Below are 13,910 nucleotides of genomic sequence, written 5' to 3'. Positions count from 1 at the left end.
GAGAACCAATATGTGGCCGGTAGGGTTATGTCAGTGATCCACATGGCTTTTGACTTCAATGTGTCTGCCTCTCGTGTATAACACAGACAACACAGTCCAACAGTTAGCTTGGTTAACCCTTAATTTATTTTACTTATAGTTTGTATTATTTTGTGTGTTAGTTGCTGAGTGGTTTGCCACTCTGCCTTATACCCCTATACGCCATTCTGCTGGGTGGGATAAATACACAATGTGGGGCTGGCTATGGGCAATACTCTACAGTGTGAGGGCATTAATTCACAAGGGGTGCTGGCTGGGGGCATCACATAAATCAATACTAAATGGAAGGCTGTCTGGTGAGATACGTATACAATTTAGGGCTAATTTTTAAGTTGATAATTTTGTTCTAAATATCCAAATGGCCCTTGGCAGAAAATAGTTTCCCCACCCCTGCCTTAGAAGGTTAACAAAACCATGCGTGAGGAGTACTTCCATAATCTAGAGATGCAGCTAAAGAAGTTTTGGTGAATTTCTCGGTAATTGTACATAACCTTTACAGGAAGCATTGGTGGGAATTTAAAAAAAAAAAAACGAAAAAACTTGACGTCAGTGACTGGCGGCCAAACGCTCCTAGGGACATACCCTGGGTTGTCTACTTCTACTTTTGTTGGATTATCTTGAATGGAGTGGGGGCTGCTAAACAGTCTCAAATGAGACAGGTGGCAAACAAAAATTTTAAAATTATGGAAGCGTTGGTAAATTAAAAAAGTGCAGAAGTATTTTGCTATGGCTGCGCTACCGCTATCCAAATCGTTCATAGGCTCTTTGATATTGCGGCTTATTAAATGTAAGAAACATCTTTTGAAACGGTCAGATACACCTTCTACTGTTTGCCCTCGTCAGAAATATAGTGAAACGTAATATAAATCGGAAGTCTTGAATTATTTCATTTTGGGGGAATTTTTTTGTCACTTTAACTATTTTAATGACCTTTTACACAAGACAGTTCTGAAAAGTGTGAGTTTGGTTTTCCTTTTTTCTGTAGTTTTTAATAAATTCCTGCTAAATCTTTGGACTATGATATATATATAAAAAAAAAAAGGTATCGAAAGAAAGCCCTATCTGCCTTGGGGTTTGGGTGGGTACATTATTCATGAGAGAGGAATTATGGTTGAATCAACCGACGGTCTGTAGGGTATGAAAATCTCCCTGGTGCTGTAGGGGTTAATATAGGTTTGACCAGTAACTGCCACTGAAGACTGAAACATTACACTCATTGAGAGAAGTCTGTTGCCATCAAAGTGGGTAAGTAAGGTAAAGTGTGCCACCCTTTGTGGCATGTGTGATACATCACGTCAGCTCTATGTGATATTGCGGTGAGAGTCATGTGATTTTGGGGTAAGGGTCCTGTTACGGGTCATGCCGCTTGTGATTTTGGGGTGAGGGTCCTGTTACGGGTCATGCCGCTTGTGATTTTGCGGTAAGGGTCCTGTTATTGGTCATGCCGCTTGTGATTTTGCGGTAAGGGTCCTGTTACGGGTCATGCCGCTTGTGATTTTGGGGTGAGGGTCCTGTTACGGGTCATGCCGCTTGTGATTTTGCGGTAAGGGTCCTGTTATTGGTCATGCCGCTTGTGATTTTGCGGTAAGGGTCCTGTTACGGGTCATGCCGCTTGTGATTTTGGGGTAAGGGTCCTGTTACGGGTCATGCCGCTTGTGATTTTGGGGTAAGGGTCCCGTTACGGGTCATGCCGCTTGTGATTTTGCGGTAAGGGTCCCGTTATGGGTCATGCCGCTTGTGATTTTGCGGTAAGGGTCCCGTTATGGGTCATGCCGCTTGTGATTTTGCGGTAAGGGTCCCGTTATGGGTCATGCCGCTTGTGATTTTGCGGTAAGGGTCCCGTTATGGGTCATGCCGCTTGTGATTTTGCGGTAAGGGTCCCGTTATGGGTCATGCCGCTTGTGATTTTGCGGTAAGGGTCCTGTTACGGGTCATGCCGCTTGTGATTTTGCGGTAAGGGTCCCGTTATGGGTCATGCCACTTGTGATTTTGCGGTAAGGTTCCCGTTACGGGTCATGCTTTTGCCGTTCTTTATCTTTTTCCTCGGAAAAGTCTGGCTATGTCGGCTTTTCCTGCACTTTATATTCTTTTGTACTATATTGTTGTGGAAACGTCTCAGCGTTACCAGTCGTGTACTGGTCCTTATCCCTACGCACCGAAAAGGTCAGGTCTTCCCGCACAGCCGCATCGGCCTCCTGCAGTGTAGCGGCGGTTTCGGTGAAGCTTCTATTTTTCACGTGATTTGGGCCGGACTCGTGTGACTTATTGACTGTGTCCGGGCTGTGTGTGTCTTGGAGGACCAGCTGGACCATGGGCGGACCCAACAGGCACTCTTTGCTGGAGTGCACAGTCTCTATGTGTGTCGTTAACCCCTTCAGTATTGGAGTGCAAACTTTAACGTGTGCGTATTTCACATTTAATAACGGAGTGCAAACTTTTGTGAGTGTGGCAGCATAACGGAAGGGCGGGTGCGGGGGTCGTTTTTACTGTTACGCTGTATTAAGACCAGTTTTTCCGTTACGAATCCGGCAGCCCTGGAGACCACCATGCAGGTACCGAGTCAATCCGATGCCCCGACAGCCTCGATCACTTGTTGATAAAATGGGTAACCGGTACCGTCGCTGCAGTTACTTGTCAAATATAGAGCTCTAAATGCCGAGCAGATCGTATTATTACGCTTCTCTAGTGTTTAGTGATTTACGGAACTTGTAGCTACGTCATCATTTCGCGTGAATATTTTTTAATCTGAACTAACCAGTGATTGGTTGAGTTTGTGCGGCAGGTAGCGGCAGAGCAGGAGTTCCTGGTAAACAGACAAACTTGTTTACGTTGTACGTACTTCGTCTGACAACCGGTGGTTGCTCGCTATTGGAGACCAAGATGGCGGCGGCGTTGGCTATGACAGCATCGTCGCCGTCACCTCAACACCAACAGGAAGACTCGGAACCGCGAGATGGGCCTCCGGAGGACAACGAGGCGGAAGTTTTCCTGTCTGGAACTCACTGTTCGGATCTGGCGTGGAGGCAGAATGAGCAGAGGAAGCAAGGCCTGTTCTGTGACATGACTCTGGTGTTTGGCGGCGGGGCAGGGGGTCGGGAGTTCCCGGCACACCGCTCGGTCTTGGCTGCGGCCACGGATTACTTCGCCCCGCTCCTGTCTGGGCAGTTTGAGGAATCCCGCTCTGGGAGGGTGGACATGAAGTGGAGCTCAGAGCCGGGCCCGGACCTGGAGACCGTGGAGGCTGTCATCCAATACATGTACACCGGGCAAATCAGAGTCTGCACCGGAAACGTGCATGAGGTGTTGGAGCTTTCTGACAGGTGAGGCCTCTGGTGTGACAGGTGGGCCCTCGGGCGTGACAGGTGAGGCCCGATGCTTGACAGGCCATTGGGTCCCTCTGGAGAAGTATCTTAAATGTAATAATTCAGTTTGTTGCCAAGGAGATTGCGCCAGATTAAGATCTTCGATTTATTTATTTAATGATTTTTATTTAAAAGGCTCATACGGTCATTCGCTCGGCTTCTGTACCGGCCTGGCGCTGTGACTCAGGTCTGCGGTTAAACGCCAAACTAATTGCAAAAATTTTTTTTTATTAATTTAGTTACGCTAAAAGACGGCATTTGGGCTGACGCTGTTTTTGAGTGCAGGCGGGTGTTCGCGTGGCTGGATTCTTACGCCGGGTATATTTGTGTTTTCAGATGACAGTCCGGTAGTTTGGGATTAAGGGCTTTGCAGTCTGTCCGCGACTGGTGAGCTACATCTGTGTTTTCCTGGCTTTGCATGATCTGTCGCTGTACCGATAATGTATTACACGCACTTTAATGCGTGTAATACTGCGTGGTCCCTTTAAATGATAGTAGTGTTCTTTTTGCAAATGCCAAGGGGCCCCCTAAATGAGAGAGAAGAAAAATGCAGCTAAACACTGCAGAAATGGTAAAACATCCATTGTCACGAAGGATACAAACTTTGAAAAAAAGCCCGTTCATATTTATGTACTGTTGTATCGTTCATATTTAACACTTTTCATGTGACCTAAAAAGAATTGTTGCCATGGAAACTGAAAAGCATCTTAAAAGTTTCTGTGTTTTTATGTGATAAAACCTTCTAAGGGAATAATACGTTGACTTATCTGCTAAGGTTTGCTTGCTTAACATACTAGAGAGCACAAGTAGTGTTCTCGCTAAGTGGAACAGCACCTTCAATGGGGGCTGAGCAGATCGGCTTGGATTTACTGAGCACAGAAACGTAATTTTTTATTTATTTATTTTTTTTAAATGCCATGTCCGAAATCTTTCTTTAATGGGATTAACCTAAATGTCTCTCTGATCCGGTGTCAGGAGATCTCTATATGAAAAACAAAGGAGAAAAAGAGACCCATCCTTAGTTGAAATGACTTATTTTGGGTTGTTTAGTATCCATCAATGTCATGGTGGAGTTTGTTCTCAGCTATTGTGTTCATTGTCTCACCCCATTGTTTCCCCATTTGTTCGCGTATTCTCATTTATTTCAGATTGAGACTAAAATGTACCGGTTACTCGATTTCACCAACAGTTCATTCTAACACTTCAGCTCCTTTAGTTGATTAAAGGTAACTTTAGTTACAAGGTAACACTCAACCCTCATGCACCTCGGTGTGTAAAGCGGTTGAACGTTCCATTGTAACTAATTACCTCCCCCCAGAAGGTAAGAGTCCTTTTCTGCACATATTGGGTGGTCTCCTGCTCCTTTGCTTACTGAAAATGTTTTTAATAACCATGAGTGATTGAAATGAACTACGTGCATAGAAAGCTGAAGAATGCCTGTGATGAAAGAAAAGATGAGAATGAGGTGAGAAGTGCGAGAGACAGAATGAAGAAGTTATTGGTAGAAATGAGGCATAGAGAGAGAGGTTGGTCATAGGTTGGTTATATGATGATAAACATTGAAGAAAAATATGTTTTGAATAACTTTTTCTTTTAATGACGTGTTTTATTAGTTACACCTCAAAATACTAATTTTAGTATGTGCTCAAAATATTGTCAGGCTTGAAAATTTGCATACACCTTGGGAGCCAATCAGTTACAATTATGAGCAAACCTTATATTCTTGGAAGATGGATATATTCATAGATTTTTATACAGAACACGAAAAGCTACTTAATTGTCAGCAGTAAAGTTTGTATTTTGCCGCAAAGTAAATTATTTAACATGGTCTGGTTTTTTTTCCGTTTAGATTTTTGTTGTTACGCCTCAAGGAGTTCTGTGGGGAATTTTTGAAGAAAAAGCTCAACCTGTCAAACTGCGTGGCCATCCATAGTTTGGCGCATATGTATACACTTAGCCAGCTGGCTCTAAAATCTGCCGACATGATTCGTAGGAACTTTTTTAAGGTAATTGAGGACGATGAGTTCTATACGCTTCCGTTCCATCTTGTTAGAGACTGGCTATCTGACCCAGAGATTACTGTGGATTCTGAAGAGGTTCTGTTTGAAGCCATTCTGAAATGGATTCAGAAAAGTGCTGATGAGAGGGAAAAATATTTTGAGGAATTGTTTAAACTTCTTAGACTATCCCAAATGAAACCCACTTACCTTACACGAAATGTAAAGTCAGAAAGACTGGTGGCTGGTAATGAAGCTTGCTTGAAGTTGGTGGCTGAAGCTGTTGAAGGACATGCTTTAAGGTCAGAAAACATTCAATCTGGTCACTTTCAACCACTGGCCAACCACATGACTTCCTTACCACGATTTGGCCAGAATATGGATGTAATCATGGTGATTGGTGGAGTATCAGAAGGAGGGGATTACTTAAGTGAGTGTGTTGGTTATTTCATTCATGAGGACCGCTGGGTGAATTTACCACACATTCACAATCACCTTGATGGTCATGCAGTGATGGCTACTGATTGTTATGTTTATGTGGCTGGTTCTATGGAGCCTGGCTTTGCCAAGACTGTAGAGAGGTACAACCCAAACAGAAATATTTGGGAACCGGTCAGCAACCTAATCACCCGGAAACACTCCTTTGGTCTGGTGTCTGTCAAGGGCAATCTCTACAGCATAGGTGGGCATGGGAACTTCAGCCCAGGTTTCAAAGATGTTACTGTTTATGACCCAGAGCAAGATAAATGGCAAATTCTGGAGAGTGCCCCGAAGATCCTGCGCGATGTTAAGGCTGTAAGTGTGGAGGATCGTTTTGTCTACATCACTGCTCGTACTCCAGTCGACAGCGACAATGAGGATGGTCTTAGAACCATTAACTGCAGATATGACATAGAAAGCAGTAGGTGGCAGGACGTAGAGTCTCTCCCCTTGCTGGACAATTACTGTACGTTCCAGATGTCGGTGGCCTGCACCAACTTTTACAACACTGCCTCCTGCTGCCCCAAGAGCTTCTCTGTGACTGTGGAAGAGGCTCAGAGCAAGATTAGTAGACAGACTCAAAGTGAAATACTTGAAAGTTTGCCTCCTGAGGTCCTTAGCATAGAAGGGGCTGCTATCTGTTACTTTAAAGATGATGTTTTTATTATTGGTGGTTGGAAGAACAGTGATGATATTGACAAGCAATACAGGAAAGAAGCTTATCGTTACTGCTCTGAGCGCAAACGCTGGATGCTACTTCCCCCCATGCCCCAACCACGGTGCCGCGCGACTGCCTGCCATGTAAGGATTCCTTTCAGATACCTCCATGGTCACCAGAAGTACCCCATGCCTCCAAATCTTCTGTGGCAGAAGGATAGAATTCGACAGATGGAGTTACATCGGCATAATATGAATTTGCGTCGTACCCCCCGTTCTCAGATTGAATGCTAAAATCCTGCTTACGTCACTTTTCCTTTCTTTCCCTCTTGAAGCTCTTTTTAGATGCTGTTTGCACATTAAGTCCTTTTTTTTTTTTGTAGTTCAACAAATTTAAGAATGTTTTAAACTATACTTAAAGAATAGCACGAAGTGTTTACATACATGAGTGTCAAACACTCTATCAAGCATATGAATTTAAATGTAGGCATATTACTTCTGCCTATATATATATACATATAGATATATATGTATAGGTATATGAAACTTTGGGCTAATCTGGAACCTGTCAAAAAAGACACGTGGCACCAAAACATTCCATGGTTATTTACCCAAAGTATTTTAGCCCCTGGTATCGGGAAACATTGCCTCCGAAGATATTCTGTAATTGTCAACAACTGGTTGCATTTGTGAACCTCATCCTTGTATCGACTACTTTTACCTGGGTTTAGTCAAACTGTGATCCATTCTTGTGGAGTTTTATATGTAGGAGATGACACTTTAAGTTACTAAAACCAGTATGTATTGCTATGTAAATACACAAGTTGTACAGACTTCCTTGACTCTTATTAAGGATTGAGTTTTCAATACCTTTAATGGTTGTCTCGCCTATACCTTAAGCTGTTTTTCATCATTTTTCTTTGTCCCTTTTCCCTATGTTCAGCTCCAATGCCGCCCCTTATTCTACCATCCTTACAAGGCATAATCCGTCTGTCTCTTATGTGGGTACATTTGACAACACAAACTACAGCTGTTACTCAAGTGTTCTAGACAATATTTCCACCCCTTGCCACTCCATGTTTGGGAGCAACTTTGTATACATTGCCCCTTTAAAATGTGTTTTTTTTTAATATCCTGCAACATACATTTTAATTTAAAATCCGATATCAGAGCCCATCACATACCGCCTTGTGTTTCTCCATGTCCATAGGCATGTTTATGCATTCTGATAACCGGCTCATTGATTCTTTATAAAGACACCTTTCATTAAGGACAGCAAAATGTCGGGGACATCGCGTGTGCTCACAGGCTGTGGTGCACATTCTTCCATTTATTTTTGGCACGTGGATATAATGTATGTTTTTCCATTGAAGATTGCTTGCTTTTTTTTTTTGTTTTTGCAGGTAATCTGTACTCCTAACCCTGTTTTTTGGTAAGTGTTGGGTTGGCATGGAGTGTTACCGTTTTCACTGCATGTTGTTGCCACATTTTACTTCACAAATGCTAACTTCTGGTTGTCCAGCCGTTGTTGTACCATAACTCCTGTGATATGCAGCAAGGGCTATCCTTTGGGGAGCACGAAACCTGGCAATAGACCAGGCCCTGCACTTATTGACTCCACAGCTAATTTTAGAGTACAAAGAAAGTATAATGGGGGGGGGGGGGGATAAACTTATGGAAATCCAGTGTTTATCTGACAGTGTCTGGACCCTAGGTAATGGATCCCAACTTTCCGCCAGCGTGAAGATGTTTTGACAGCGTTCTCTTATGGCACGTGTTGCTGTGGAGGCTTTACAGGGTAAGTAAAAAGCCGCCACAAGTTTACAGTTGCCCCGTACCACCCTAGGGATGTCCTTGCTGCAGTATAGTTGTGGGCAGCTCAATGCTAGCTGAGATATGTAGGAGTTGTAGTTCAGCAATAGCTGGAGAGCTACCAGTTGGATGCCGTTCCCTTCCACTTCTGCGTAGGGAATATTTGGTTATAATAGCATTGATCCGCGTTCTGGTTCTGGGGTTAAACCTGCCAGGCGTCTTAAATAACTGTTTTGTTTACATTACCTTTTATCAAAGAAATAATAGTTGCAGTTTACAACATTTTGTTAAAATGTGTTTTGATAATGGTGAATACATTGCAGTATTTCCATTTCACAAAAAAGGAAAGTGTTGGCTATGTGTGCACTTTAAGCTACACTATAACATACGCTCTACGTAGTTTAATATTAAGATAGACAGTTTCGCCATGTTCCGGAGTTGCGCCAGTCTGTCCTTTTTGCTGAAACCTGAATAAAATCGAGTTAATTTAACAGTATTTACATAAACCTTTTACAACTGAGGCTCCCTTAATATGCTGCCATGCACCTGCTTTGTGTGGCGAAAATAAGCCATCTGATTTAATCCACTTTTGTGTATAAAACAAAAAAGACCAGTACTTTGCTCATTTAACATACACTCAGTGTCTGGTTTTGTAACAAACTACCCCGTTTTACTGTGTCTTAAGTTATGCTTGGACCAAATGCATTTGTATGTAGTTTCAAGCTAATATTCCTTCTATTATTGCCTGTGTAATAAATGGACTAATAAAAGCCACGGTGTCCCTGTCATTTTACGTTGTGTAAATTATGAGTTGTGCTGAGTTCATGCCTGCTAATGCGCGTACAACCTAAAGGAGGTCTCCGTTTAAACGAGAGCGTGGAATAACAATCGAAGTATTGCCGCCATGCTACATTGATTTATAATAATTGGTACATCGACCGATAGATATTTAGTTTAAAGCTTGCCGCATTCTTTTATTTAGGATGCCGAGTCCCGGCGTAGTTATCCTTTCAGGGAGACTTCTTAGTTTTATTGTAGTCATATTGACAGTATGCTAGTAGAGGATGATGATTTGACCTCTTCTCTGGGTGAAAGTATGTCCCGGCGGGCTGAATACTCTCGGACGTTGGGCAGCCCAGGAACGACGCAGCAGCTCAAGGCACTGCGATATATGTGCATGTCATTGGCGTCGTACCACTCATCGGCCTTCTCATCATAGCACTCGACGTTGAAGGTTGTGGAGAAGCCGTTGAAGCCTCCCACCACAAACAGTAAGTCGTCTACTACCTCAATGCCAAAGTTGCTGCGTGGGTTGAACATAGTCGGGATGTTATGCCAACTGTTTGAGGCAGGATTGTAGCACTCAGCACTGCGTAGTCGGTTAGCACCATCAAATCCACCTACCTGCAACAGATTGCAAATGGCTAACCAATAGTAAACAGAGTTCCCTCAGGTGCTTCATCAGTATTCTAGATGTAGCATCATGGGATCCGTTGGCAACCTTTTTGTATAAGAGGAAAAGCTTCTGTTTTTTGGTGCTATTTTTATTGGACTCATCAAAAATAGCAAAGATGCCAAACGGGAAACTGGGCAAAATATTAGACTGATAATAATACATTGTAATAATTATGTTAAAATCTAATCTTCTTAGTGGAACAGAAGCTTGTGGTCCACAGTATATACAGTAAAGTATATACTCCTAGTAAAAGTTTAAGATCAGACTTTAATGGAAATATGGAATCATATTAATGATTATATGAAGTCAAATAATAGGTTTTAAAAGAAATTTTCTCTTTTTAACGTAACCTAGGTTTTACAAACTGGGGGCATTGTGAATTCTATGTAAACCGGTTATGTAGATGACTAGCCTTTTCATTTCAATTCTGTAATGGTATAGAAAATAGTAAAGTATTTGAATCTGAACAATTCAAGATCACTGCAACTTACAGCATAGACTTGGTCTCCGTAGGCGATAACACCTATCCCACTGCGCCTGCTCCTCATGGGGGCAATCATGCTCCACTGGTTTGTCTTTGGGTTATAAACCTCAGCTGTTAATAGGCACTCATTGCCATTAAATCCACCGCATATATAGACCTGAGGATATAAAACCAAATACTTCCATATAATAAGGTTCCCGCTGGTAGAGGATATACAGACAAAAGAGAAGAGGATCTAGGACGGAACCCTAGTGTATACATGCTGTAAAAAGAATTAATGAGGTGCTAGCCCGCAATAAAGAAAGAGAAAGATTGTTGGGAAAGGTAGGGCAAAAATATTTTTGAGCCAGGCAATGGATCCCAAGAGAATGTAGAACCTGAGAGAAGATGACATGATCCACTTTGTCAAAGAAGCTGAGTTGACTAGGTGTATGAAGTCTAATTTATTCTTGTGAATGAGACATATTTTTAAATATTTACGTGAGGTCGTATTTATTCTTTTTGATAATGGGATATAGAATTGAATGTTTGAAAAAGGAGAGGTATCCCACCTGTATAGTCTTTCATAGGTTTTGACAGCATCTTACCTTTCCAGACAGTGTGGTGGCACTAGCATCACTCCTTTGCTCATGCATAGGTTCAATCAGAGTCCACTGATTGGTCTCGGGGTGGTATCTTTCCGCGGTATTAAGTCGTACATAACCATCAAATCCTCCCATAGCATAAATAAAGCTATCCAGTACAGTGACGCTGACGTAACATCTTCTAGAGTGCATTGGTGCTACCTGGTGCCATGTTTTATTTACTGGATCAAAACGCTTTACGCTGTTGAAATAGTCAACGCTATCGAATCCCCCAATGACGTAGACAAAGCCTTTTAAATACGCTGCACCGTGATACGCCCTTGGATTCTCTTCCTCGCAAGTAACATTTATCCATCGATCGGCACGGGAATCATAAGCCTCGATGGCGTTAGTTGGGCTTCCCCCACTCCAGCCACCAATAGCAAACAAGATGCAGTAAGGAAGACGGGGTCTAGTCAACGGGTTTGTGAAGTATGAATTTGATGGTCCGTTCATATTGAGGTCATACATGGCTTGGAGAGCGTTGATAATTATGGGCTTGCAGTCCTCGTTTTCCTTCACATAGTTATTGTTTTTGACATTATTCATAAAATATTCTGCATGCATCAGTCCTAGTCGAAGCTGTTAAAAGGAGCCACAATAGTTTTAATATTTACCTACGTTTTTGCATTTTATTTAACTTAATGGGCAACATATACAACTAATAAAGTATGACAAAAGGGCAAAAAGAAACAATTGGACGATACAAAGAAAATCTAAATGGATTGTTAACCAAATGTCTTGCCATATAGGTGAGTTATTTCACTTAATGTAACAACCTAAAGCTATCTCTGTATGTATGTATGTGTGTGTGTATATATATATATATATATATATATATATATATATATATATATATATATAATTAGATACGTTCCAGTGTAATGTAACATATAACTCCTGTATCATGGCAGGTAGTTAATCCAAAGAATACACAATTCAATTTATTTAAATATATTGGATGTTTTATACAAAAATCCCAATGTATGAAAAGGATGTAGAAATTAAGTGGTATTGGAAAAATATTTTACTATAACTGCAATAACACATTTGAACTTTTTAATTTCTACCTATGGGACATGTAATTGTAAGATATCTTTTTTTTTAATCAAAGCTACATATACCATTTGGTCATTTCTCCTAAGTAACCTATACTCTACGGCCGTAAGGGAAAGGTCCCAATGTACCTTAGGAAGCAGGATGGAGACATGGATCTTGCGTCTTGATTGATCGTGGCTGATCCACTTTAAGATGGCCTCAAACACTGCATCTTCTTGCTTGATATTCAGCTCATCTTTATCTATGATATCTATGAGTTCCATCACCGTCAACTCTAGGAATTCCTCTGATACCTTCACCATTTCTTCGAAATGATGGAGGATGAACATATAGGCTTTCTGGCGCAGCTCCGGGCAGTAGTAGTGATCTGTAATCTTGCGGATACCGATACAATTTTCCAAGCACAGCTCAGTCTTTAGAAAATCGCTGCATTCTCTGACAATCCCCATGATGTTGAATTGATCAGCTGCAATCAAGAGCTCCTCCACGTTATAAACTGTAATGGGCACTGCTCTGGTGTAAGCGTACTCTATGATTAGTTTCATCATTTCGGGATTAACACCTGGAATGTCGTATACCTTTCTATCTGTGTTATTCCAACCGTTTGTAAATAGAGCTCTGCTGAAGAAAAAAGAGAACATAACAAAAAAGGCAAAGCAATGTATTTAGCATACTTTAGTGTAGTTAGGGATTCTTGTCAAAATTATGCACAAAACCAGCAAAAGACCAGGGCAATCGGGTAACTCTGGTGTTTAAAGGCCATACTCAACATTTCTTGGACCCTATAATTAATAGACACAAGAAAATCATAATTAGTCATGACCTTAGGAAAGTCATTTATTGAAAAGAAATATGATGGCTACAGCTTTACGTAGGATTTGTGCCACACTTGTCACGTTTCACCCCTATAACGGGGTCCATAGGCCAATGGGGACACTAGACGGTTGCTAGGTCTGCTTATATGCACAGTACTTATTGGTGGTGCTCACGATGTTCAGTATGGATTCCACCATGTTCTTGTGAAATGGACCAACCATCTTTGTATAGTTACAAGTTTGACCTACTCTAATATCTTTATTCCCGCTCCCCAAATTGACAGTCATTTGAGAAAGATAATTATTCATAATTATATCCAAATGAATACCCCTTGTACCTTTCAGGTTTACACTTTGTGTGTTGGCTAAACCAAGTTTATTCACTAAAGCAGGTGTTTGTAGGACAGCTGCAGTTTCAACTCACTGACTAGGGGCAAACCACAGAGAGCTTCTCTTGCAAGAAGAGCATGATTTTCTTCATAGGTCCACTTGGCCTAGCACATGCCAAGTCCAACAATGAAGCCAACCTTTTATTACGCGGCAGTCAAAGTATTAACAAAATGCAAAAATGTCACGGATTTATTTGTTACACAATCTATTTAGTCATTAAATATTTTGTACAGAGGTGAGAATGAATCTTCATTGAGAAATTCAAATAAGTCTAGAAGTTCAATTTTGACCTAAAATACTGACCTAAAATAAGAGCTACAGCTGCAAAGGATGTTCTTGTGAGCATTAAACTCGAAGCGGCCCACCTTGATAACTACATCACATAGTTTGCCCTCCAGCCTGAGCTCATTAAAGATGGTGCAGGCCGTGGCACTCATTCTCCGCTGCATCTTTCTCAGACGAATGTCTGAAGGGGAGAATCTTTTTTCCAAATCCATCCTTAGGCTGTGGTGGCAAACACCTGATCTCTGTATTCTGCTCCTTCCAGGTATCTTCAAAACAGCCTCTCTGTGTTGAGATGGGAGCTTGTGTCTGTTTAGCATTTTATGACGTCATAGTGTGTTCAAAAAAATAGTTGTATTCAAAAACATTGAAAGGCTGTGTCTTTTTTTTGAACTGACTGATAAGGTTTCAGCTTGGTCAGCTTGATTATATAAACCAGATCAAGTTTAAATAA

The 13,910-nt window shown here is 41.6% G+C and overlaps 2 protein-coding genes across 2 annotated transcripts; one reads left to right on the top strand and one right to left on the bottom strand.

Annotated features, from left to right (window-relative positions):
- Nucleotides 1-2,919: 2,919 nt before the first annotated feature.
- Nucleotides 2,920-6,829, top strand: LOC149274520 (kelch-like protein 11). The gene is made up of 2 exons (XM_089505394.1): nt 2,920-3,359; nt 5,251-6,829. The coding sequence occupies exons 1-2, from the start codon at nt 2,920-2,922 to the stop codon at nt 6,827-6,829; spliced, it is 2,019 nt and encodes a 672-aa protein (XP_089361520.1).
- Nucleotides 6,830-9,385: 2,556 nt separating this feature from the next.
- Nucleotides 9,386-13,623, bottom strand: LOC149274519 (kelch-like protein 10). Its single transcript, XM_089505392.1, has 5 exons — nt 13,478-13,623; nt 12,098-12,587; nt 10,875-11,492; nt 10,295-10,444; nt 9,386-9,751 (listed from the first exon to the last, which is right to left on the bottom strand). Exons 1-5 carry the CDS (start codon nt 13,621-13,623, stop codon nt 9,386-9,388), a joined length of 1,770 nt encoding a protein of 589 aa, XP_089361518.1.
- Between the last annotated feature and the right edge of the window lie 287 nt (nt 13,624-13,910).

Source organism: Sceloporus occidentalis, unplaced genomic scaffold, assembly GCF_023333645.1.
Source record: "Sceloporus occidentalis isolate IW3139 unplaced genomic scaffold, rSceOcc1.0.p SCAF_327, whole genome shotgun sequence".
NCBI lineage: Eukaryota > Metazoa > Chordata > Lepidosauria > Squamata > Phrynosomatidae > Sceloporus > Sceloporus occidentalis.
The sequence above is the reverse complement of the archived record's forward strand: the minus strand, read 5'-3'. Positions and strand labels throughout refer to the sequence as shown.

Bases quoted from the DNA above. Each gene is read 5' to 3' on its own strand.
- LOC149274520 (XM_089505394.1), top strand. From the start codon at position 2,920: ATGGCGGCGGCGTTGGCTATGACAGCATCGTCGCCGTCACCTCAACAC. The intron at 3,360-5,250 runs GTGAGGCCTCTG...TTTTCCGTTTAG, and splicing joins GTGTTGGAGCTTTCTGACAG to ATTTTTGTTGTTACGCCTCA.
- LOC149274519 (XM_089505392.1), bottom strand. From the start codon at position 13,623: ATGCAGCGGAGAATGAGTGCCACGGCCTGCACCATCTTTAATGAGCTC. The intron at 11,493-12,097 runs GTACATTGGGAC...TCCTTTTAACAG, and splicing joins TCTCCATCCTGCTTCCTAAG to CTTCGACTAGGACTGATGCA. The intron at 9,752-10,294 runs GTAAGTTGCAGT...AATCTGTTGCAG, and splicing joins ACGGAGACCAAGTCTATGCT to GTAGGTGGATTTGATGGTGC.